Source organism: Nelumbo lutea, chromosome 2 (assembly GCF_056320005.1).
Source record: "Nelumbo lutea isolate HS-2025 chromosome 2, American lotus-T2T, whole genome shotgun sequence".
Classification (NCBI taxonomy): domain Eukaryota; kingdom Viridiplantae; phylum Streptophyta; class Magnoliopsida; order Proteales; family Nelumbonaceae; genus Nelumbo; species Nelumbo lutea.
Genome location: NC_142685.1, coordinates 97,540,461 through 97,566,808, shown reverse-complemented (window position 1 = coordinate 97,566,808; position 26,348 = coordinate 97,540,461). Strand labels below are relative to the sequence as shown.

Sequence of the window (26,348 nt, the reverse complement as noted above, 5' to 3'; positions counted from 1 at the left end):
ATAATAGAAATTTGACATTCTTAATTAGATAGAACCAAACTGAGCACAATCCATGCTTGCATTATTTTTGGATAAAAATTATTTATATTTAACCCAAAGGAGCTGTGGGGGATGGGTTACTCCCATTGTGTAGCCTAATGAAGGAAAAACATAAAAGATCTTGGGCTTGATTTTGATAGTTCATTAACAATTTTTAGGTTGTCTAGCCCAACCTGGTCCACACCCCAAGCGTAATAATATTTGTATGGATTTGGGATAGGGACAGGCTTGCCTATGTTAATTATAACTATGAACTTTTTATAAATTAAACTTTTTTTATCTATATATTAACATAAAATTTATTAACTAACATATATATATATATATATATATATGTTATAGCTTCCAGGTTGAGCTTAGGGGTTAGTTTGGGCCTTACTTGCTAGGGCTATTAATGGACTCCAAAACCCCAATAGCCGATTTGACTCCAAATCTGATTGTCCTATATTTGGATGTTAGAACTTGCATCCAATTAATAATCGGATTAGCTATGATTTTAACCCCATCCAATCCAACTAAAGTTTTACTCCAATAAAAAATTATCATTTTATGTATGTATGTATGTATGTAATATGCTAAAATAGATTAATGATGGAAGGGGTGGAATCTATGTCTTAGAATTCTCTCTCATTATTTTTAGATCCAACTATTTATGATATTTTTATTAACTAATTTTCAAATTGTTGTTTGTTTACAGGTTGGACTGCGCCCACATAGGCCTTGAAATTTGTGGGCCTGATGCAGACCCGGGCCCAAGTACTGAAATGATCATCCCTAAGAAAATTGCTTTTGGATATTAATGAGGAGAGGAAAGAGAATCAAATGAAAAGGAAGAAAAGAAAAAAGAAATTAAAAACAAAAAGAGTAAATAATTTTTAAGTAATTTATTGGAGTAATTGAGAGAAGAGAGAATTAATGGAGTTAGTTATTAGGAGAGAATTAACGGAGAGAAGAGAAGAGAGAATTAATTGAGAGAAGAGAGAATTAATGGAGTTAGTTAATGAGAGATGATCATATTATTGCATGTCAGCTACACAGCATCCCAGTCCCCGGTTTGTGCGTGTGGAACTTTCAAATGGAGAGTTTGGCTCCAATTAGACTCCTATTTCATTATTTCTTCAAATTTAAACAACAAAAAAGCAAAAAATAACAAGATTTATCCATCCAATCCAAGAGGGAAAAACGGTGTAAACCAAAGAGAGAAAAAAAGATTGCAACAAACCCTAACCTTTTCTTCAAGAAGGAACAAAAACCATTAACAACTAAACTTTAACTGTTTTTTTAGACCAGTAGCCTTTTCTTCTAAAGGGGAGGGTGCAATTTTTTTACTTCAATCTTTATCAAGGGGCAAGAGCCATTTGCAATGAGAAGTATTGCATCTCCATTGTTTGGGGTTCCACTGAAACACCAAGTTTGATGCAGTATTTTAGGAGATTGCAGGAGACCAAGGCAGGAACAATACAGTGTATATGACAAGATAAACGACTTATTATTTTAGCAGTACATAAGTCCGAGGCCGGAGCAATCTTTTTTCCTACTCCAAACCCAGTTCTCTCACTTGAATTGGTGAGACATAACAAGAACCATCATATTTAACAAGTTATTCTTTTAGCAGTTCAAGAGACCAAGAAAAGAGGGAACTTTGGTCTACAATCGGATTCAAGATTAACCTTGCTGTTGGCCTGTAGCTTCAATTGCGGTCAAACTTGTTATCCTCAATGGGGTAGGACTGAATTGGTGTGAGTGTGTGACCCCACGTCCCACTTCATTTCTTTCTCATTCCATTGTTTCACTGGAATCAAACGCATGGGAAATAGAATATTCAGTGAAGATACTTCGTTTTCCACTCCTGTCGTAGCAACCAAACATACCATCTTATTTCTCACCTATTATTTACTATTGACCAAGGTTCAAAGTATCGATACGTATTGGCTCTTTATCGGCCGATACATATCAGCCCTGTATCGTGCCGATATGTATTAACCCCGTATCGTGCCGATGGCTTACCGATACACCCTTCTAGGGGTTGTATTGGGTCAGCCACCGGTCAGAGGGTACCTGAGCCTTAAACCATCCCCTCTTAACCGGTTTCGAAAAAAAATAAAACTTAAAAAATGTACCAATGTGTATCAACCTGTGTCGATATTTAGAACCTTGTTATTGACAGGTTTCTTAAAATCTATATATATCAATCCTTTGAACCTTGACCCTAACCCAGTCCAAAGTTTATATTGGAATCATACTTTTCAGGCCTTGTTTGTTTCCAACAATGCAACTTACTTGGGTAAGTGCATTTACCCAGATAAATGTTTCTCACCGTGTAAGTGCACTTACCCATGTTCTTTTGATTTTTAGGATTCCTAGGTAATAAAATGACATTTTTACCCACAAAAATAACTATTAAAATGGGTAAAATAGTTCCATCATGTTTTGTAAAAATTTCTCCCAACTGAGAAAATTACTTACCTACCCAAGAGATGATTAAGTTTTTACCTACAAAAGTAAGGTAACTTTACTGTGGGGCACATTGCTTATCCCATGCATATTTACCTGCAAACAAACAGGGCCTCAACCCTTGACCCTAACCCAACCTTCATCCCATGTTGAGTTCAGACTAACCCAGCCCAAATTGCATCCCTACCATTTTTAGCCTCTTTGAAACAAACACAACATTCCTCAGCATCCCAAGATGTGAGGATGGTGCTGACGAACCATTTTGTTCTTTTCTAAGCATCTCACGGTATAAACAGTAATACTAGCGTATCCCCTGAACCCTGACTATTTTGTTCTGTGATCTACTCTACATTCTCTTCCTCAATATCCTTTTTTAACCCTCCATTTATTTATCAAATTTTCAGCGCTCATTCTTTTATCAGAAGGGCTAACTTTTGTAGCTTTCAGGACAGGAAATCAAGCTGTATGTCTTGATCACCATTCACCACCTACATCACAAACTACCAGAGTTTTAGGCTGCAACCACAGTAACTTTAGTTATATCAAATGGTTCACAAATTAATCCGCGGTTTACAGAAGTCCCAATGTTGGGAGCCAGGAAAACCATTTGATACAATGACCCAATACTGATTCAGAACCATGTTAAGTGCAACTACTGCAATATGTCCACAATTTATTCAATCAATTCCCAAATACTAAATTGATGAGCGACATGAGGATAAGATGAAAGCTGTGGTTTAATTGTGTTCTAATGATACAACATCATTAAATTACATACAAAAAATGTTAAAACTACAAAATCTTTATTTGTTCCGAATGAAGCTAGGATGATACTTTTAACCATGTTGTAAGTTGGAATTTGCTGAGACTAATTTTAAGTCGCTTCAAGTCTTCAACCTTTTAACTATGATCACCTCCTCAAAAGCTTCATTACATCTCCTATCAAGTGAAGGGATCCTGTAACAAGGACCTGCATATCCACAAGAAGCACATATAACCCCTCATGAACCACAAGTTATTACAGAAATGAATAAAGAACATCTGCATAAATGCATAGTACAAATATCCAACTACATGCAACTAAACTTCCAAGTTACTTTACCTGAATTCTGATGGAAGGGTTTTCCTTGACAGAGTCCCTTAACCATTTTATTGTCAATGGTAATGAAGGAATCACTGTACTGAAAGTAAATTGCTTATCTGCAGGATTGCATTTCTTAGAATAATCTCCAGAAAGGAATCCATCTAGTGGCAAGGCCTCGGGGTTATCTATCTTGGAGTTTTCACCCAATCCAGAATCTGATTAGGAAATAGAAAGAAAAAATTATGGAGCAATTAGATCAACATGCAAAATCTCAAATTAAAAAACCCGAACTTTTTCCTTTTTTCTGAATTAGTTACTGTGGGAACAATAGAATACGAGTATAGAAGTTGTGGAAAAGCATAAGTGAGGAAGAAAAAACCAAAGAAAACAAAAAGGGAACTATATGCTTAAAACTCCTATCAGAATCAATCTGAGCACACCACCTCACTATCTTTTTTAAGTCCAACCCCTTCACTTTATCTAGCTCAATTAATTCAAAAAGAACCTAGATTCTACTGGTTTCAAGATCCAACTCAGCACTCAATTTTAACTATCTTCTATTCCTTGATGGAATGTTCCCCCTCTTCCCTTTTGACTTTTCCCTGTGTCTGTCTTGGCTCCTTTTGACTAAGATGAGGTTTCCATCTCCTCCTCCCCCATGAATATTGATTCTGTCAAATATTACTACATCTCCTTCCCATTAGGCACTCCTGCCACCTTACCTAACTCAACTGCTTCTCTTCCTCTACACTCCCCATACAATATCCATATCAGCAAACCCAATCATGTCTTAATGGACAAAGGTTGGGAGGCAACCTGACTCCTCAATGCAATCCAACTGCAAATTATCCTCAGAACCACAAGAAAAATCATGTCTTACATCTTCACAAATACTTAATTGAAACCGTTATGCAGGAGAGAAGAGAGGAAGAGAGAAGAGAGAGGAGAGAGAAGAGAGATCTAAGAGTCAAAAAGTCTTGCTGGCGGTGCCAGCTTTTGGTATATATACTAGGACGACAAGATATAAAAAATAAAAGGAGAAAATTACAATAGTACCCCTGCGGTACTATACTTGGAGAATTAACAGCCTTTTAACACTCCCCCTCAAGTTGGGACATAGATGTCAATCATGCCCAACTTGTCACGTAAATCATGATGCTGTGAGTGGTGTAATCCTTTTGTAAAGATGTCTGCAAGTTGATCTTCAGACCCAACATAAGGAGTACACACTTCCCTTGTGATGACCTTTTCTCTAATAAATTTAGAGTGAGTTCATACAAAATCCCAGGGAGAGGCACGAGCTGCAGCCCCTCCTTGAATCTTACAAGTAAACTAGGAAAGAAAAGCAATAATCACAACTGAGCCCAAAACAATTCTTCCCTATTTACCCCTTGCTTAGCTAACACATTTGACAACGTATTTGCTGATCTCCCCACCCACTGTACAGTGACCAACATATTCCTTGTCAACCAACTAAATTTCTTCATTTCATTCTTGTAACGCCACATAGCCACTTTAGGATTTTTCAACCAACCCACCACCACTTTGGAATCCCCCTCGATTGTTAGGTGTTGTACCCCCAGCTGGTTTGCAAATTGCACCCCTTGTACAACAGCTAAAAGTTCTGCCCTGATGGAGTCCCCAATTCCCAAGGGACCTGAGTAGAGCAACAAAATCTCTCCCTTCTCATTTCTCAAAGCACCCCTAATTCCGGATAATCCTGGATTACCCATGCTACTTCCATCAAAGTTCAACTTTAGTGAGCCTTTGGATGGAGGAGACCAGCTTGTAATTGATTTGTCCTTTAGAGATGAACACCTCGCTACTGCTGACCAATTTCTCCAAAGGTCATTAAAGGAGAATTGATGAAAGATTTCCAAGGTTTTCAGCCAATGTATTGCCCTATTTAACACACGGTCTTTCAATTCCTAACTGCTCCTTTCCTTTTCCTGAAAAATTCTAATATTCCTTTCTTCCCAAAGAGTCCAAATCAAGGCAGCACGAGCACGTCTCCACATAATTCTCCCTATTGTTGTAGGCCAATAAAAGGTAGAATGGTTGAAGAGCATGTGAACTTCTGTTGGTAGACTCCAACTACTCCCAAACAATGAAAGTAGCCAATCCAAAGGTTTGTAGAAAAGGGACAAGATATTAATAGGTGGTAACAATCCTCACTGTGAGCTCTACAGAGGATACACCAATTAGGAGAAATACAGAGGAAAGGTCTTCTCTTTTGTAGGTTATCTAGAGTGCTTACTTTCCCATGGAATACTTCCCAACAAAACGCCATAATTTTTTGGGGAACTGGCCTACACCAAATTTCTTTTGACAGAAAGGGTTGGTGAGTAGAAAGTTGAGAGATGGACTTGAAGAAAGAAGCACAAGTGAAGGTTCCATTGGGTCTAGGAGTCCATACCCTCTTATCTGGCTTGGAAGGATCCAAACAAACTTGATTAAGACAACCAAGCAATACAAAAAGAGATTCAATTTCATCATCCCTAAGTCCTCTACGAAACCCAAAATCCCAAGTAGGATCTAAGGGTGTTCCCAAAGGTGAGACAAATTTTGAGACCACCTCTTTTTTGTACAAAGAAGCAAAAAATAGAGAAGGGAACAAATCCTTTAAAGGTGTGTCTCCTACCCAAATATCCTCCCAAAAATGAATAGTGTTGCCAGAACAAACATAATACCTGATAAAATTGAGGAATTGAGGAAGGGTGTTGTGAATGGCCTTCCAAGGTGCTACTAGGTTAGCTTGCCTTGATACACCAGCATCCCATCCATTTTCTGACCTCTCATGAATGCTTCCTACCACCTCATGCCACAATCTCTCTCTTTCCAATGGCCATCGCCACAACGGTTTCCCTAACGGAGCTTGATTTTTTCTAGTTACCCTCCCAAGTCCCAAACCCTCCTCTTCTTTACTTCTACACACAATTTCCCGATTAACCAAGTGATCATTTTTTTCTTGTCCCGGCTCCCATAAGAAATCTCTCATCAACTTCTCCAGTTTCCTAGCTTCCCTAACTGGTATCCTAAAAATAGACAAAAAATAGGTAGGTAAGTTAGCCAAGGTAGCTCTTATTAGGGTAATTCTCCCTCCTAAAGAGACATAATTCCTCTTCCATGAGGCTAATCTCTTCTCAAGCTTTTCTATCACTAGGGTCCAAAATCTACTCTCCCTAGGATTTGCCCCTAAAGGAAGCCCTAAATATGACATAGGCCAAGTAGAGGTGGAACACTCAAGACACTCCGCAATAGCCTCAACCTCCCCTACCTCCAAATTTATACCCGCTATGCAACTCTTTTCCAAATTTATTCTCAAATTAGAAATACTTTCAAATCCTTTGATTAGCTCCTTTAGGTTTGCTACCTTTTCGCTAAAACCTCCTTCAAGATCATTAGTTCATCTACAAACTGAAGGTGGGTGACGAGGACTTGGTGTCTCCCTATTCTCCAACTTCTAATGGCATCTTCACTGTCAACCTTAGTAATGATCCTACTAATCACATCAGCTACTAAGGTAAAAAGGAAGAGTGAGAGTGGATCCCCTTGACTGACACCCCTGCAAGCTGGAAAAAAGTCCCTCACCATACCATTTACCAGAATAGAGTAGTGCCAAGTACTGATACACCCAAAAATCCAACTACACCACTTGTCCCCAAATCCACAATTTCACATAACCTCTAATAGAAACTTCCAGTCCACCAAATCATAGGCCTTTTCATGATCCAATTTACAAATGAAACCTCTTACTAGACCTTTTCATTTCCTCCACACACTCATTCGTAATTAAGATCTGATTTGTTATTTGTCGCCCTTGAATGAAAGCCCCCTGGGTTTCACTAATGATAAAAGGGAGGACTGTTTTGATCCTCAACGAGAGCATTTTAGCTAAATTTTATAGATGCTTGTCACCAGACTAATAGGCCTATAATCTTTTGGGTGGTTGGCATCATTCTTCTTAGGTATCAAGGCAAAAAAAAAGTGGCATTAATTCCAGGGCATATAATGTGATTGTCTGCAAATTCCTTAAAGACTTCAACTAAATCCTTTTTCAACACCTCCCAACAGTTTTGATAAAATCCCATTGTAAAGCCATCTGGACCTGGAGCCTTGGATCTATCCATTAGAAAGACAACTTTCTTAATCTCTTCTTCCTCGAAATCCCTTTTCAGCCACCTTGCCACTCCGTCATCAATTCTTGGCCATTCCACCCCTTCCACTACTGCTCTCTCACTCAAAGGTCTTCTATAAATCGATTTTAAGTGGTCCACAAATTTTCTGGCTATGTCATCCTGGTTGGTAATCACCTCCTCTCCTATCTTTAGCTTGGTCACAAGATTCTTTCTTCGTCTCCCATTTGCCAAATCAGGGAAAAATCTAGTGTTCCCATCGCCCTCCTTAATCCACTTGTGTCTAGATTTTTGTCTCCAACTGATTTCTTCCCTTAGTAACACCTCTTCCAAATCCTTTTTCAATTGTCTCCTTAACATTTTGTCCTCCTCGGTCAACCCATTTTGAGATTCCTTTACATCCAAGTTTTCTATTTGAGAGATTAGACACAATTTTTGCTCCTCACTTCTACCAAAATTATATCTATTCCACTCTTTTATTTTGGCTCTCAACCTTTTTAATTTCTTATGAAACTTGATCCCCTTCCATCTTACCCCCCTCTCCTCCTCCCCCCACCATTCCTTCACTTTTTTCACAAAATCTGGATGGGTAAGCCACATATTTTCGAATCTAAAAGGTTTGGGTCCTACAGGAAAAAACTCAGTACCTATCTGGATAGGACAGTGATCGGAGGTGACCCTGGGTAACACTCTAGCAACCAAGTTTTCCAAACTATTCTCCCAGGCAAGGTTAAATAAGAACCTGTCCAACTTCGAACACAAAGGGGTTTCCTGAAGGTGGGACCAAGTGTAACTGGCTTGCAGTAGAGGTATTTCCTTCAGTTAACATTCTTCAATAAAACCATTAAATTTCCTCATGCTTGTTGTAATTACCTGTTGGGGATTACTGGTTTCACCAGAGAATCTAATGACATTAAAATCCCCACCCAGGCACCAAGGGCCATCCCATAGCCCCTTGATTGCATATAGTTCCTCCCACATCTCATTCCTCTCTCTATAGGAATTAGAGCCATAAACATTGGTTAAGACCCATATACACCCATTCTCTACATTCTTACACTTAACGAAAACTAAGAATGTACCTATCAATTCTTCCACTACTTCCACCACATCCTCCCTCCACAGTGTTATGATCCCCCCCGAGGCTCCCCAAGAAGGAGACGAGCTCCAACCTAAACCCCTAGACCTCCAAAAACTCCTCACCCATCTCCCATCTAATTCCATCATTTTGGATTCTTGTAACAACACAATATCGGGTTTTTTCCCTTTGGAGTAGGTCTTTGATCACCCTTCTCTTTCTTGCACTCCCTAACCCTTTTACATTCTAGCTAATAATTTTCATTGAGACAAAATAGCAAAAAAACCCATGAAAAGGCAATAATCTCCTCATTTTAGGCCCTTCCTCCTATCCCCTCTCCTCCTATCCCCTCTACCACTGAATTCTAAATCCCCTCAATGTCTGAGATTAGCCTTTCCACTTCAGATATTTTTTTTCTTCTTTGTTCCTTTTTTCCCCTTTCCTAATACAACAATCATCCTTTTTCTTTTCTCCATCCTTTCCAGCCAATGTCTGAGGAAGAATTTTACCCTGCTCACTCATTTTGGCTACCGCATCTCTCTAAGAATCCTTCCTTTTTTTTAGTTCCTCCATCATTGAATAGATCAACTACCAAATTCTGTCCGCCTCCCCCTTACTACTTCCTTCCATCACCCTCTCTCCTCCTTCCACTATCATCCTCTCTCTTGCATCAGAACCTCCTAGATGGGAAGCTAGAATATCTATTACAGGCATAGCAGACAAGCTAGTACCTAAAAAAGAATTGACACCCATACCTGATAGGACGGGGGTAGGACTAGAATCACTTCCTGACGACCTACCCACTTGGAAAACCTTTCTCTGTGTTTCCGACACTGGAATACCCACATCCATCCTCACGGCCGATTCTTGTCCCTCTCCACCAACATCCTGTAATTCATTAGACTCAGGGTCAGCTCCCTCGACGAAGGGAAGAGGAGTTTTCACAGCTTTAGGACCATTTTCTTCACCATTTCTAGTCTTCCCGCCACCTGCCTCTTCAATCTCTTCCTCTAAAAACAACAACTCTGTATGCAAACTTTCTATTTCAAGTAAATCATTGTTGCTTTTCAAAGATAGACTTCCCAAACTTAAAGTTTCGCCTCTATCAGAATCGTCACTGCTGTTTTGTTCACTTAGACAATCTTCAAACCCTATTCTATTCAAATCACTAGGCTTCAGGTATCTCAGGTTGCGCCTATCTGGTGAGAAACGGTTCACCAGGTTGGATGGGACCCACTGTAGAGAGCCTCAAGACTGAGAGTCTTGAGATTTTGCGCCTATACTGTTTGACCGAAAGGAGGGATTCGGGGTAGAAGAAGATAGACGCTTAATCTCGTCTATCAACTCATCCCTCCTCCCAGTCACCTGCTTAATTAAAAGGTCCCTTGGCCCATCTGACTTGTAATGGGCCTTGGGCTCAAAACATGTAATATAAGAATCCAACTTTAAAGCCTTTACTTGCATTGCCTTCTCCGGCCCACCAGAAAAGGGATCCACTCGACTGGGCCCATTTTCTAAGTCTTTTCCTCCCACGTGACTTCTTAACAAATCACGCCCTCCTGTTTTAATGGTCGAACTAGTAACCCTCCCTGTCTGAGGTTGCTGGTTCAACCCTCTCCCTTTAGACACTGGTAAATTTTTGTCTATTTCCCCTGACACCACCTGCGCAAAAGATCTGCCATTTGTCATAGCCTTTTCTTGCTTTCTACAGGTTTGACCTTCCATTTGCCCCAAAGCTTTTTGGCTTCCCAGAATTTGTTGACCCTTTTTAGTGAAACATTCCTTCCATTTGAATTAACCAATCTCACAAGTCCATGTAATGCTTCTTCTTCCTCCTCCCCTCCTACCATACGAGCCTCCTTCCACAACCCTGCTTCAATGGAGGATGCTAGCCACACAGAGACAAAAGTCCCCTTTGTTCGTACCTCTATTGTTCGTGGAATGTCTTCTGGCTTCACACCATTTAGCAGGATTGTTATTGAATAAAGACCGCCCCAAAAAGCTCCTTTCAAGATTCCTCCACACAATACTGCTATAGATTCTACTACTTTTTTCCATAGATGAAATGGCAAGCCTATTACACGTACCACCACACCATCTTCGACAAATAAATCCTTGGAGTTGGATGTTGGATTCCATTTAAAGATTGCGAATGATTCGAAATCAGCCTGAACATTGATAGCTGATATTTCCAATTCATTCTCTATTGGATCTAGGAGGGCTTTACAGTTATCGAAGGGGGTTACTATGAAGACACTCTTCAGCTTCAACCTGGTTTCCAGTAAGTCAGCTACCTTCCTCCAATCAACCTTTTCCTTGGCTTGTATCACAAACTTATTGTAGAGAAGATGGGCCGAATGACCCATAGGTTGTTTATTCTTTCTTGTTATTTATGTTTCTTTTCTGTAATGGGCCTTATTCTGGGCCCATCCTATCTATATTAAGTTCTTTGTAAATTCTTGCTCAACTAAGGGCCTCCTTGTAATTATTCAAATATATCTTAATAAAAGAGTGTTAGGGTGCTGAGAGAGTGAAGGTTCGAAACTCTCATTCTCAAACCCTCATTGCTGAACTCTCAAGCTCTCCTCTCTTCAGTTTTCTTCATGGTATCAGAGCTTATCTGAACTTGAATATCCTAGGGCTGGAAGCTTAGTCACGTACTACCTGATTCTTGGAGGTCATTGGACGAGCCCAAGACTAGAATCTCTTGGAGAAGTGGTTCGGTGGCCAGGAAGAATCAGAGAAAGAAAGAGGAAAAGAGGAACAGCTCGGTTCTGTTTTGAAGCTCGACTGTGTTTGGACTGTTGGAGTTCGAACTGTAAGTTGTGCTTAGTTTTCTAGTTGTTTTATTTTGAAGCTCAACTGTGTTTGGACTGTTGAAGCTCGAACTGTAAGTTGTGCTCAGTTTTTTCTGGTTGTTCTGTATTATCTTTGACTGTGTTTGGACTGTTGAAGTGTCTGAAATCCTAGCTGTTCTGTACTACCTTCAACTGCATTAAATCTGGTTTAACCCAGAAATTTTTGGGCTGTTTTTCTCTTCTTCTTGGACTATTAAAACCTACCAAAACATCCTTGTAACAAGGCTGTGTATTGTTACTCATATTTTGGCTGTTTTAGGGGGTTGTACGAACTGTTTTTGGGGTCTTTTCTCTTCCTTGACAGTGGGGTTGTCTCTATTGCCCACACTGTGTTTGTGAAAAGGCCTGTTCAGCAATACCAATTGGTATTTACTCTTCTTGGTTGAGTGCACAACTTTGAAAAGGTACTTCGGCTCAGTGCACAGTGCCTAGGAGTTTTTGATTACTTCTTGAAGGCTGAACTCAGTATATTGTCTTCTTGTGGTCGGCTGAACTCTGCTATTGCTTGTCCTCATTCAGTATACTTGTATAAGTCATCTGAAATCATATTTAGAGTGTGTACATGATGTACTCCTCAGAGTTTGAAAACAAAAATGGTGCTGAATATGGACTGGTTCAGGGGACTCCAAGCGATTCCTTATTAACTGTGACCACAGTTAAACTAGATGGAACTAATTATCTGGCATGGTCACAATCAGTAAAGATTCATGTTTATAGTAGAGGAAAGTGGGGATTCATTTCTGGGAATAAGAAGGCTCCCCCAGAAGATGATCCATCCTACGAGAAGTGGATGCAAGAAAATTACACTGTCATTGGGTGGCTTGTGAACTCAATGCAGCCACAAATCAGCCAACACTACCTATGGATGAATTCAGCAAAAGAAATTTGGGACAGTGTTGCGGAAACCTATTCACAAAAACTCAATGTGGCCCAGGCATATAAATTGAGAAGTGATGTAAGGAATTTAAGGCAAGGGGAGAAACCTCTTGCTGTATATTTCTCAACCCTGAAGTCCCTATGGCAAGAGATTGACCTAATAGAAGTTGTAACTTGGGACACCACCAATGATGCAGAGACCTACAGAAAATTGGTTGAAAGGAACAGGGTATTTGAGTTCTTAACTGGACTAAACCCAGAATATTATATCACAAAACAAAATATTCTTTTCAAGGAGTGTGTCTCTTTGTCACAAGCTTATGCATTGGTGAGTAGTGAAGAGAGCAAAAGGGCTGTTCAGGTTCAAGGGGCTGATATTAATGATCACTTTGCCAATATGGGGATTAAACCCAAAGGGAAAGCTGGAACTTCTAGTAGCATAGGAAAGAAAGAAGTTATATGTGAGTACTGTAAGAAGCCGAAGCACACCAAAGACAAGTGCTGGAAATTACATCCTAATCTTGTTCCCAGTCGGTTTCAGAAAAGGCATGATAGTAAAAGATCAGGAAGTGCAAATGTAGCTGCCGAGCCAGATAGTGAAGAAATGTCTGCTTCTGCACAGTTGACAACCATGAGAGTAGAATATGAAAAGTTTGGGAAGATGATCAGTCAGCTGAGTGATGTGACCTCTTCTTCCAACCCTTCAGGCAATTCTTCTGTTGCTTCAGCATTTGCTCATTCAGGTATAAAGGCTTCTGCCAATCATGCTACCACTTCAGGTAATCTCAAGATCCCTTGGATTATTGACTCAGGTGCTTCTGACCATATGACCAATCTCTCTACCTTATTTATTTCATATGACTTGCTTCTTGGACGTGATAAAATCACTTTAGCTGATGGTTCACTTGCCCCTATCTCTGGTAAGGGAACCATAAAGGCTACGGATTCCTTGTTCCTACCTTCTGCCCTTCATGTACCTAAACTAAATACAAATTTGTTGTCTATAAGCAGTTTAACCAAGTTACTAAACTGTTGTGTAACCTTCTTTCCTTCCTACTGTGTTTTTCAGGATCTGAAGTCTCAGAAGGTGATTGGGAGTGGCCATGAGGCGAACGGAATATACCTGCTTGATACCCCGAAACAATGCACTGATCATCTTGGGAATGCTGCTCTTGGATCTGTTTCTTCAGAGTCTGCTAGTCGGATTATGTTGAGTCATCGTCGTTTTGGTCATCTGTCTTTTTCTGCCTTGAGTCATCTTTTCCTTGAACTGTTTAAGGGAATTAGTTTGTCTAGTCTTCATTGTGAGTCTTGTGAATTGTCAAAGCATTGTAGAAACATATCCTTTGAGTAATAAAAGATCTTCCTTTCCTTTTAATATTATGCACTCTGATGTGTGGGGGCCTTACCACTTACCTTCCATGGGTGGCTATAAATATTTTATCCAATTTATTGATGATTTTTCTCGGTTCACTTGGATATTCTTGATGAAATCCCATGATGAAGTTCCAAAACTTGTAAGACAATTCTATGAATTTGTTCTAACCCAATTTGATACCAGGATTAAAATCTTCAGATCTGACAATGCAAAAGAATACTTTGAGAAAAACCTATCCTGCTATCTCTCTGACATGGGGGTCATTCATCAAAGCTCATGTGCTAGGACCCCAGAATAGAACGGGGTTGCTGAGAGGAAAAACAGACATATTGTTGAAGTTGCAAGAAGTATCTTATTTGCCTCACATGTTCCTACCAGGTTTTGGGGTGATGCTGTTCTTACTGCTACCTACCTAATAAACCGTATGCCATCCAGGGTTTTGGGCTTTAAGTCTCCCTTCAATCTTCTTCATCCAGACAAAGACCTTTTTCCTGTTCTTATTCGTGTCTTTGGCTGCACCTGTTATGTACATGTTCCAAGTGTCCAAAGGCATAAATTTGAACCCAAAGCTCAAAAGTGTATCTTCCTTGGTTATTCCCCCACACAGAAGGGTTATTGTTGTTTTGATCCAAAGTCTGGCAATCGGTATGTCTCAATGGATGTCACCTTTGATGAGCTTTCCCCCTTTTATGGTTCCTCTCCAGAAGGACATTGTCCACAGGGGGAGGATTTGTCACAGGTGTTTGCTCTTCCTCTTCCTGTCCCTGTTGAGTCTCGACGTGTCTGCTTCTCCTTGTCCCAATACTCTATCTCCTCGTCCTATCCTCGATCCCAAGTTGTATCAAAGGCAAAGATCGAAAAATGTGTAGGTTGTTTCTCCTACAACACATGAGCCTCATACACTTCCAGTCACAGAAGAGACAACAGGTACTGTTTCAGTACCTTTGGATTCATCCTTCCCTGACCTTGATATTCCCATTGCTGTTAGGAAAGGAAAACGGAAGTGCACTGCACACTACATTTCCAAGCACCTTTCTTACAGTTTGCTTTCACCTCCATACTTTGCCTATCTCTCTTCTGTTGCTTCTCATCCTATTCCCAGGTCTGTGTCAGAAGCTCTTAAGATTCCAGAGTGGAGGGATGCTATGAGATCTGAAATCGATGCCCTATACAAGAACGACACATGGGAAGTGGTGGATTTGCCTGAAGGGAAGGATCCAGTCGGTTGCAAGTGGGTCTTTACTATCAAATACCGAGCTGTGGCACCATTGAAAGGTACAAGGCCAGGCTGGTTGCAAAAGGCTATACACAGACATATGGGATTGATTATTTAGAGACCTTTGCACCTGTTGCCAAGATGACATCTGTGAGGGTTCTTCTATCTTTAGCTGCTCACTTTGACTAGCCTCTTTATCAATTGGATGTGAAGAATGCATTTTTTAATGGTGAATTACATGAGGAGGTTTATATGTCTCTACCTCCAGGGATGTATGGAACTGATATGAAAGGGAAGGTATGCAGGTTGAAGAAATCTCTTTATGGACCTAGAATCAACTAGGGTTTATTCACATGGTATCAGGGCAATAAGGTCTTGTGTTTTCTTGCTGCTATCTTCTTCCTGGGTTTGCCGCTAGCTTCACATAGGTTTCATCATCCTACAGCTGACCTGATTGAAGACTCGATAAAGGGCTGAAAAGGAGTTGCCGTTTTGAGGGCCTGGAGGTGAGAATGCCTCTGGCCGGTGCTGTGGTGGTCGTTGAAGTGGTATACTAGACCCTCTATTCAGCGTACGAAGAGGACTGGACGTATACAGGTATGGACACTGCTGTTGTATGTTCAGAAATGGACTATGAATGCTAACTTTTTGTGCTTCAAAAGTTAGTTGATGTGGTGCTGGGTGAAACTAATACACATATCGGTCACGTTCCTTTGTTTTCTTGCTCGCATGTGTGCTGAAAGAAGAGTAGTAGACTGCTGATGTCCACGACAGCAGTGGTGTGATGATGGTTGTGTTGTGGTGGCTGACATATCTATGATTCTAAATGCTTAAAAGTGAACCCCTAGACCTTGTGTGTAATCAGTTCTGCAGTATGAAGAACAAGTGTTCGATGAAATGACTGAGTAATTTCAGCCGTGGTGTGCTGATGGTAAATGGTTCTGCGGTGTGCAGTCAAAGTGTTTGATGTGTTGACTGAATGATTTCAGCTTTAGAGTGTAGTGTGTAATGTGCAGTTGAAGAAGGTGGAGTTGGTGGTATCATAAGTGAGATAAGTCTTGTGAAGAGTGTGAGATTGTGGTGTATATTCAAAGGTGAAATAATTGAAATGGCTTCATCTGTAGATGGGAATGACAATAAAACCGACATCATGCTTTCTCCAGATTATCTAAGTGTTCAAATGACAACCATCAAGTTGAATGGTGAGAACTATGTACCATGGGCAAAATCTGTGGAGGTGTTCTTGAAGGCCAAGAGGAAAGTAAAACATGTGAGGGAGGAGAAACCTCTCTCTGATTCCCCTGGGTTCAGTGATTGGGAACAAGATGATGCACAAATAATGGCATGGCTTTGGAACAGCATGGAACCAAAGATTAGTGTGAACTTCATGTTCCTAGAAACAGCCAAAGAGATCTAGGATCATGCTAAAAAGTTGTACTCTAGACAAGACAACACAACTAGGGTATATCAGTTATACCAAGAGTACTTCAATTTGAAGCAAGGAAGTCAAAGCATAGAAGAGTATTATGCAAGTTTGAGGAACATCCGCAATGGCTAAATGTGTATCACCCTCTAACATCAAATGTCCAGATCCAACAACAACAATGTGAACAGCTTGATGTGACTAGGTTTCTTGTGGGCTTGAAGGTTGAGTATGAGCCTGTCAGAGCACAGATATTGGAGGGATCAGCTCTCTCCTCACTTGAAGAAGTTTTTGCCCGTCTTAAGAGGACATCCGTTGAGCCGGTGGAACATTCTTCCTTCTTGTGTGTTTTAGGATCTCAAGACGGGGAAGAAGATTGGTGGAGGGCATGAAGCAGGTGGTTTGTATTACCTTGATGGTGGTGGCCCCCCAGTGGATTTTCAGTCGTCTCTTACTCCTCTCCAATGGCATTGCAGACTTGGTCATCCCTCTCTCAAGGCTTTGAAGCTGCTAGTTCCTTCCTTGAGTCATCTTTCATCATTAGATTGTGAATCATGTGATGTGGACGCTTTTATTGGGAAGTCATATCACCGCCGGCAGCAACAGTAAAGGGAGCAAGATTTGTTGATTCTCATCTTATCTAATTCTAGCTAGATACAGTTCTTATCTTATCAGTTTAGTAGGATAGATTAAGGGAGTCTTATCTTATCTTATCAGTTCAGTCTTATCTTATCTTATCAGTTCAATAGGATAGATTAAGGGAGTCTTATCTTATCTTATCAGTTCAGTAGGATAGATTAGTAGGGAGTCTTCCTAATTAGCAAGGAGTCTTCCTAAAAGTAGGACTCTTATCTTTTGTAATCTCCTATTTAAGGAGCTCATATTATTCAATAAAGGCATCGAAAATTTCAGTCAATAAAAGAGTGAGGAGAGTTGGTGATCTCTTGAATAAATCACCATTAAGGCGCCAAAATAGGTTCCTCAAGAAAAGGGAGGAACAAGGGAAAACAAGAGATTTTCCCCGTGGACCGACCCGTGACGAGATCCTATTCTCGGGCCCATAACAACTTGGTATCAGAGCCAAACGTCATGGGTGATCTGGAGCAGTTGACATCCAGGGTCCACGAACTGGAGCACAGGCTCGTGGAGAATAGCACGGAGGTACGGAAAATCAAGGACGATGTCTGAGAGTTACGACGCTTGATGGAGTTGTATTTTTCTAACAAGGAAAGGAATCCAGAAGGGGCTACAACCACAAACAGCCGCCGACTAGACTGGACGGAATCGTCCGGCGAACAGCAAGTCGTCGCCCCGGTAGCCGCGGTCGTTCCCAAGTACAACATGCTGGAGTTCCCTTCTTACAACGACACCGAAGATCCTTTGGGATGGCTGTACAGATGTGAGCAGTTCTTCCGCAACCAACGACAGGGGACACCGACAAGGTAAGCTTAGCCGCATTTCACATGACGGAGGAGGCGCGGCTCTGGTTTTATAAATTGGAGCAGGAGGAACCCGGGCTTAGTTGGACCCAATTCAAATCCTACTGCCTTCTCAGATTTGGGCCCCCATTAACAAGAAACCCATTAGGCGAACTAATCAACCTCAAACAGACGGGAACGATGGCTGAATATCAGCGTCAGATTCAGACCCTCCTTGCAAGAGCATCATCGGTACGACCAGACCAGCAGGTTGACATGTTCACCGCGGGGTTAGCAGAAACCTTGAGGGTGGATGTGGAGATGCAAAATCCCCCCAATCTGGTTACTGCTATGAATTTGGCTCGCGCCTTTGAACGCAAGCTGCAACTCAACCGTGGAAGTATCAGTATAGGGTGGCCTCCAACAACATGGGCATCCCCGGAACCACTCAGAATGGCACCATCTTTAGCAGCCAACCAAGAACGGAAACCATAGACGAGCAACAATTCCAGATCAGCACCCAGTGTGGGGAGCAGCGTTGTTGCACCCCCTATTAAGCACTTGTCCAGGGCTGAGGTGGCGGAACGCAGGGCGAGGGGATAGTGTTTTAATCGTGATGAACTTTACTCAGCAGGGCACAAGTGCAAGAGAATTTCTGCCTCCTGGTGGAACAAGAGGAAGATGAGGATGAACCCTCTTCATTGGAACCCGATCCAGGAGGGCAAAATAATTCCACCTATCCTGGATTCTTTTGACTGTATTTCAAGACACCCATCCTGAATTCGAGCTTAAGGACAAGCTCTTAGTCCAGGAGGGGAGTAATGATGTGGACGCTTTTATTGGGAAGTCATATCACCGCCGGCAGCAGCAGTAAAGGGAGCAAGATTTGCTGATTCTCATCTTATCTAATTCTAGCTAGATATAGTTCTTATCTTATCAGTTCAGTAGGATAGATTAAGGGAGCCTTATCTTATCTTATCTTATCAGTTCAGTCTTATCTTATCTTATCAGTTTAGTAGGATAGATTAGTAGGGAGTCTTCCTAATTAGCAAGGAGTCTTCCTAAAATTAGGACTCTTATCTCTTGTAATCTCCTATTTAAGGAGCTGATATTATTCAATAAAGGCATTGAAAATTTCAGTCAATAAAAGAGTGAGGAGAGTTGGTGATCTCTGGAACAAATCACCATTAAGGCGCCAAAATAGGTTCCTCAAGAAAAGGGAGGAACAAGGGAAAACAGGAGGTTTTCCCCGTGGACCGACCCGTGACGAGATCCTATTCTTGGGCCCATAACATCATGTCAGTTGGGAAAACATCATCGAGTCTCATTCAGTCCAAGAATTGATGGTCGTGTTTCAAGTCCTTTTGCTTTAGTTCATTCTGATGTATGGGGTCCAGTTAAAGTGGTGTCATACAATGGGTTTAAGTATTTTGTAATCTTTGTTGATGACTTTCAAGGATGACATGGATCTATCTTATGTAAGACTGTAGTGAATTGTTCTCTATTTTTCAGAAATTTCATGCTGAAATATGCACTCAATTCGGTGTTCATATGAAAATACTTCGCTCCGAGAATGCCAAAGAATACATTTCCTCACCATTTCAGCAATACCTAGAACATCATGGAATAATTCATCAAACTTCTTGTGCCTACACCCCGCAACAAAACGGTGTAGCTGAACGGAAAAATAGACATCTTCTTGAAACTGCTCGGTCCTTGATGATAAATATGCATGTCCCAAAGCATTTTTGGAGTGATGCTGTTCTTACATCCTGTTTTCTGATAAATCGGATGCCCATGTCAATCCTTGGAAGTCAATCCCCTTTCTCCGTGTTGTTTCCCACTTTGTCTCCTTTTCCTCTCACCCCAAGAGTCTTTGGTTGTGTTTGTTTTGTTCAACACCTGGGGCCTGGAGTAGACAAGCTAGATGCTCGAGCTACGAAGTGTATTTTTCTTGGCTACTCGAGGACTCAAAAAGGGTATAAGTGTTATAACGCAAAATTTCATAAATCGTTTGTGTGCTCTGATGTCACCTTCTTTGAATCGGTTCCATTTTTCTCAGATGCCAGGGTCTCTTCTTCTCCCTCTGTGGTTCCTCTTCCTGTACCGATTGTGGACCCTCTTCCCGTAGCTCTCATTCCTACTACAGATGCACATCCTATGCCTGTTACTACAGAGAGGCCGCCAATTACTCAAGTGTATACCCGCAGAAGTGCTTCGGCTCCTCCACTTCAGCACATGTCGACAGATCCTGCTACTGCTCCTTCTCCCTCAGATCTTGATCTCCCTATTGCTTTGTGGAAAGGTAAACGTACTTGTACTTCTCATCCCATTTCAGACTATGTTTCCACTGCTCACCTTTCTGCTTCTCATTGCAAGTTTATATCATTACTCTCATTGGTTCCCATTCCCAAGACTATACAGGAAGCCCTTACCTACCCCGGGTGGCGGCAAGCTATGGAAGAAGAACTCTCTGCTCTACAACATAATCACACGTGGGAACTCACCTCCCTTCCTCCTGGTAAGCACACTGTTGGTGTAAATGGGTCTAAATAGTGAAGCATCTTCCTGATGGCAGTGTAGAACGATTGAAGGCACGGTTAGTGGCCAAGGGCTATTCTCAGTTATATGGTGTGGACTATATGGAGACATTCTCTCCTGTGGCTAAAATTGGTTCAGTTCGGGTGTTGATCTCATTAGGTGCTATGTATGATTGGCCTCTCGTACAACATGACATCAAAAATGCCTTCCTACATGGTGATCTTGTTGAGGAGGTGTATATGGAGCAAACACCAGGGTTTGTTGCTCAGAGGAGGCTGGTAAGGTGTGCAGGCTCAAAAAGGCAATCTATGGACTGAAACAATCTACACGTGCATGGTTTGGCAGGTTCGGTGAAGTGGTGAAGGCCTTTGGGATGAAACAGTGTTAGGTTGATCATTCTGTGTTCAGCTATAACTCAAAGGATGGGAAAATCTTGCTAGTCGTGTATGTGGATGATATTGTCATAACTGGAAGTGACAGCAACGGAATTGACAAGCTAAAAAAATTCTTTCAGGACCACTTCAATACGAAAGATCTGGGGAAGCTAAAGTATTTCCTAGGAATAGAGGTTGCGATGTCAAAACAGGGGATCAACCTATGTCAGAGAAAATATGTTCTTGATCTATTTGAAGAAACAGGGTTGCTAGGTGCTAAACCAGCAGAGACTCCTATGGAACTCAATGCCAAGTTAAGTGTGGATGCAGGTGAAGAGTTTGATGATTTTGAAAGATACAGAAGGTTGGTGGGAAAGTTGAACTACCTAACCATTACCCGACCAGATATATCATTTGCTGTGAGTGTGGTGAGTCAGTTTATGCAACATCCCCGGGTTCCTCACTGGGAAGTTGTTCCGAGAATTGTTAGGTACCTAAAGGGTGCTCTAGGTTGTGGTTTGTTATACCAAAAGGGAGGAACTCTTGAGATAGTAGGGTACACAGATGTTGACTGGGCTGGCTGTATATCAGACAGGAGGTCAACCACAAGGTATTGTACCTTCTTGGGTGGCAATCTTGTAACTTGGAAGAGCAATAAGCAAACAGTGGTGGCAAGAAGTAGTGCAGAAGCAGAGTACAGGGCTATGGTCCATACCACATGTGAACTAGTATGGCTGAAGAACTTGCTATAGGAGATGGGTTTCTCAATTGACAAACCCATGAAACTATATTGTGATAACCAAGCTGCTTTTCACATTTCATCCAATCCCGTTTTCCATGAAAGAACTAAACATAGAGGTGGATTGTCACTTTGTGAGAGGGGAAGTGATAAGTGGGGTAATAACTACATCTCATGTGAGCTCGGGAAATTAGTGGGCAGATCTCTTCACAAAAAGATTGTCTCGGGGAAGAATAGAATACATTTGTAACAAGCTGGGACTATATGATATATACCCTCCAGCTTGAGGGGGAGTGTTAGAATGCTCGAGTCAGGGGTATTTTGGTCATTCTGGTGTATCTTTTGAAAGTGAAAGGTCTATTGTATCTGAGTTTAAGTTATGTGTCTCATCTTCTATGAGGGACAAAATTGTCTTTCTTGTAACTCTAAGTTTTATGAATAAAATTCAAGTGAGTTGGCTAGGACAGTGATTTTTCAGATTCTCTCTTCTAGTCTGACTAAACACTCTTCTTCTTCTTCTTTCTCTTTTCTTTTTTCTTTCTTCTTCTCTACTTTGACCTAGAATCAACTAGGGTTTATTCACAGAGGTAAACATAATACTTCTAGCCACCTCCAAGATGTGCCTGTTTTTCCTTTCTGTAACTCCATTCTGCTGAGGTGTATGAGGGCAAGTGCTCTGGTGGATAACCCCATGATTAAGAAGGTAAGATGCCAATGGCTTGACAAAAGTATTCCTTTGCATTATTAGATCTAAGAACTTTGATCTTGGCATCAAACTGGGTTAGGACCATTTGGTGAAAGTTTTGGGTTAGGGTGGGAAACTCATCTCGTGAACGCATAAGATAAACCCAAGAAAACTGGGTATGGTCATCAACAAATAACAAATAATATTTGTACCCACCCATAGAAGGGATGTGATATGGCCCCCAAACATCAATATGCACAATATCAAAAGAACTATTACTCCTTTTACTACTCAATGAATAAGATTTTCTACAATGTTTAACAAACTCACAACTTTTACATTTCGACTGGGACAACTCAACAAACTCAAACAAAGTAGGAAACAGACTCTTTAAGGACCGAAAAGACAAATGACCCAATCGGTTATGCTTTGGCATAACCGGACTCACACTCTGAGAAACAAGTGACTTCTAATCCACTGACTCCTTCTGACGAGAACTCTCCCCGAGCAGATAGATCCCATTTGTCTCACGACTAGTCCCAATCACCGTCTTCGTCTCTAGGTCCTGAAAAACACATCGGTCAGGGAAGAAAGTTATTGAGCAGTTCATATGTTTGGTAATACTACTGACTGAAAGAAGGTTAGTATCAAACTTAGGAACATGTAAGACAGAAGACAAGGAGATAGTATCCGATAGCTTGATGCCACCCTTGCCAGAAATGGGGACAAGAGAGTCATCAACAATAAATACTTTATCCCTACCAAAAGATAAATGATAAGTGGTAAACAATGAGGGCAAGCTAGTCATATGGTCGGATGCACCTGAATCTATTACCCAATAGGGTTCAGTAGTACCTGGAGTTTAGGCATGGTAGGTTGAGGCTCGAGTACCTGAATGTGCGAAAGCAGATGTGGTAGGGGCTGATGGTGACTGCGGTGGCTGAGCTGAGTTCCCAACTTCCTTTTCCAACTGTATTAGAGCAGCCCAAACTGCAGATAAGGTCTCTAAGGGTGTGCCTCTTGTGCCAGATGAGGATGCTGAATCAGTATTCACGGCGACATGAGCATTACCCTTCTTGCTTGTCAACTTTGCCGGGACCAAATGAGGATGCAGCTTTCAACATGTTTCTTTTGTGTGTTTGGGTTTCTTACAATGCTCACATACCACATCCCTTTTATCTTCCTTCTTCCTGTCCCTTTCTGAATCACCCCCTAATTTGGGTTTAATAGCTACAAGGGCCGGTGTAAGAGGCTGAGGTTGCATCATGACTTTCCTCTTGGTCTCTTCACTATGCACTAAGGAGTATGCCTGGGAGAGGGTCACACTATCTCTGGTCAAAATCTGTTGCCGCACAATATCATACTCTGAATTCAGGCCTACCAGAAACTCAATCACCCTGTTTGTCTCGACTTGCTTTCTATGGGTCTGTGCATCTTTGGGACTCTCCCACTCAAGAGTCTCTAAGTGATCAATCTCATGCCACAGGGACTTCAAGGTAGAGAAGTAGACCGAAACCGATTTCTCTCCTTGTTTAAGAGTATTCACTTCACATTTCAATTCATATGCTCTAGCAACATTAAGGGGTTGGGAATAAGTTTCTGTCAATAACATCCCATATCTCCTTGGCTGTCTTTGCCCACAAGTAATTTCGGCTGATATGAGGCTGCATAGAATTACACAGCCATGTCATAACCAAGTAGTTTTCTTGGACCCACTTGGTATACATGGGGTCTCCCTTGGAGGGTTCTTTCACATCTCCCAAGAGATACCCTGATTTACCCCTTCGCCCAATAGCCATCATGGCTGATTGGGCCCATTCCAAATAGTTTGATCCATCAAATCTTACAGTCGTAATCTGAAAACCTGTCTCAGAAACACCACCATAACTGCTGTTCCCAAAACTATCTTCTGCCTGATTTTTGAACTCCACTTCAGTCAAGAACCAGTAGTCTAAAAAATTAGGGTTACTACAGTCAAAGAACAACACTTGGACTATCAATCACAATAAAAAATCAGTATAGAACCAATCTGTATTCATGGTATATGTGCATGAAACAGGTATAAGTCTGATCTGAAACCAATTAGCAAACACAACAGCAACAGTCCGTACAGTTTTCACCCCTTAAAAGAGTTCGAAACCCCAAAAAAATCTGAAAACAGCTTGGAGAATAATTTGACATGCTGAAGCAGAATTAGGGTTTTAATCAGTCCTTGAAAAAATTCTCAGGTACACATTCCAGGCAGTACCGTACAGATAAGACTTGTAGTAAGGTTAATATGAAACCCTAAAATTGATCAATGCTGAGGAGAAAACTTAAGAAAAGCTTCACAGGTAGATCACAAGGCTTGGCCCAGCATTAGGGTTTGCCGCAGGGTTAAGACAAAACCCTAGAGAAAGAAAGAAGAAAACCCTAGAGTGGTTCAGCCGCCCTTTCTAGATAGGTCCAACCTATCTTCTCTGATAGTACTTCTCTTAGAAAATAAAATAACTTACAAGAGAATGTTGTTCGCTGCCTTCCAAGGTTACCCGAACCCTAGCCTTCTCTGATTCTTCCTGATCACCAACACTCTGCAACCGTGCTAAGTCTTCAACAACTGCTAAACCCTTTGGCAGTCTCCAAGAATCAGTCAACGAACTCTACTTTCTCAGCTTCCAGCCCTAGATGGTTCTCATGTGGTTGGCTGGACTAGACTCACATGAGAAACCCTAGCTCTGATACCAAGTAGACGTTCAAGACTGCTATCAGCCTTGAACCCTAATAGATTTCAGGTTCGAAAATAGAAGAAAAAATATAGAGAAGAGAGGAGAAAGAGAAGAGAGAGCAGTAGAACACAAGGGTTGAAAGGAGGGACAAAATCTTAATGTTCTGCTGCCGCCACTTCTATTTAGTATTTATAGGTTATGCTAATTACATGGAAAGGACAGATCTGCCCTTAGATTTACAGTGGGGCCATTGAAATAACAAATAGAACACAATAAGACTGAAATAAATAACAATTGAAATAACAGATTGAGCACCAGCTAGCCCTACGATGACTAGAACACATTCTACCCTACGAACACAGTGGGACCATAGCTGTGGGGCCCACATCAGTGTTCTCTACACAGCCCCATAACAATATAGTGCTACCATTCTCCCTTCTACATCTCTAATTACTCTACCAATGCCGGATGGGTGTGTGTGTTCATATGTAATGTGTGTGTTCTATTATACCTCATATATTATAAAGCAGTGTTTTCGAATTGTAGTTGACCTGGACGGTTGGACCGTTCGGCCCGGAAACTGTCTAGGCAACCAGTTCCTTTTCACCCTTAATCCGTTCCTGGGCCAAAAACTGTTGACATGGTCAGAAATCCGCTGACCCAGGTGGTCGAACCGTTGGCACGTTTGACCTGGACAATGGTTCACGATTTAATAAAGGATGCAGAGGAGATTAGAGAGGGGAGGAACTGAGACAAGAGGTTGGAGAGAAATTAGATCTCAGATTTGAGATCTCATAGGTTGGAGAGAAATCAGATATCAGATCTAAGATCTGCGACTGTTGCCGTTGCATTTGTTGTCGCCGCCGTTGCCATCGCCGGCCAGTGAACGTTAGATCATCCTCCTCCTCTTCCTTCTTCTTCCTTCCCTTTTTTTCCTTTCTCTCCTTCCTTTCCTTTTTTTTTCCTTTCTCACCTTCCTTCCTTTCCTTTTTTTTTCCTTTCTCTCCTTCCTTCCCTTTTTTTTCCTTTCTCTCCTTCCTTCCTTTCTTTCTTTCTTTCCTTCTTTCCTTCTTTCTTGCTTTCTTTCTTTCTCATCTGACAACTACATAGTCTCTTTTCTCATACTGATAATAGTCTAAAAGTTGCCCTAATAATCCAAACCGCCTGAACTGTTCGACTCGGATGGTCGAACCATTGAACCGGAAACTGGTGGCCACAGTGGTTCCGTTTCCGGGTCGGTTTTTTAAATCTTGTTATAAAGAATAGCATTTACATATATTATATATCTATTACTATATGGTGGTTGTCCAAATGTTTTAATCTTTAAATCTATTCGTTAAAACA

General features: G+C 41.2%; 1 protein-coding gene across 4 annotated transcripts in view; it reads right to left on the bottom strand.

Moving 5' to 3' along the window:
* Positions 1-3,099: 3,099 nt before the first annotated feature.
* The window catches only part of DFC (DHFS-FPGS homolog C), a 130,870-nt gene continuing 107,621 nt past the window's right edge, over positions 3,100-26,348 (bottom strand). For 2 of the 4 annotated variants that reach the window (XM_088971567.1, XM_088971566.1), the window contains exons 16-17: positions 3,596-3,792; positions 3,100-3,463 (exon numbers count right to left, since the gene is read on the bottom strand). In XM_088971567.1, the coding sequence (XP_088827693.1) occupies positions 3,404-3,463; positions 3,596-3,792 (257 nt within the window). In that variant the 3' untranslated portion in view covers positions 3,100-3,403. The remainder of the gene's footprint in view (positions 3,464-3,595; positions 3,793-26,348) is intronic. The other 2 variants (XM_088971569.1, XM_088971568.1) reach the window with 1 other exon arrangement.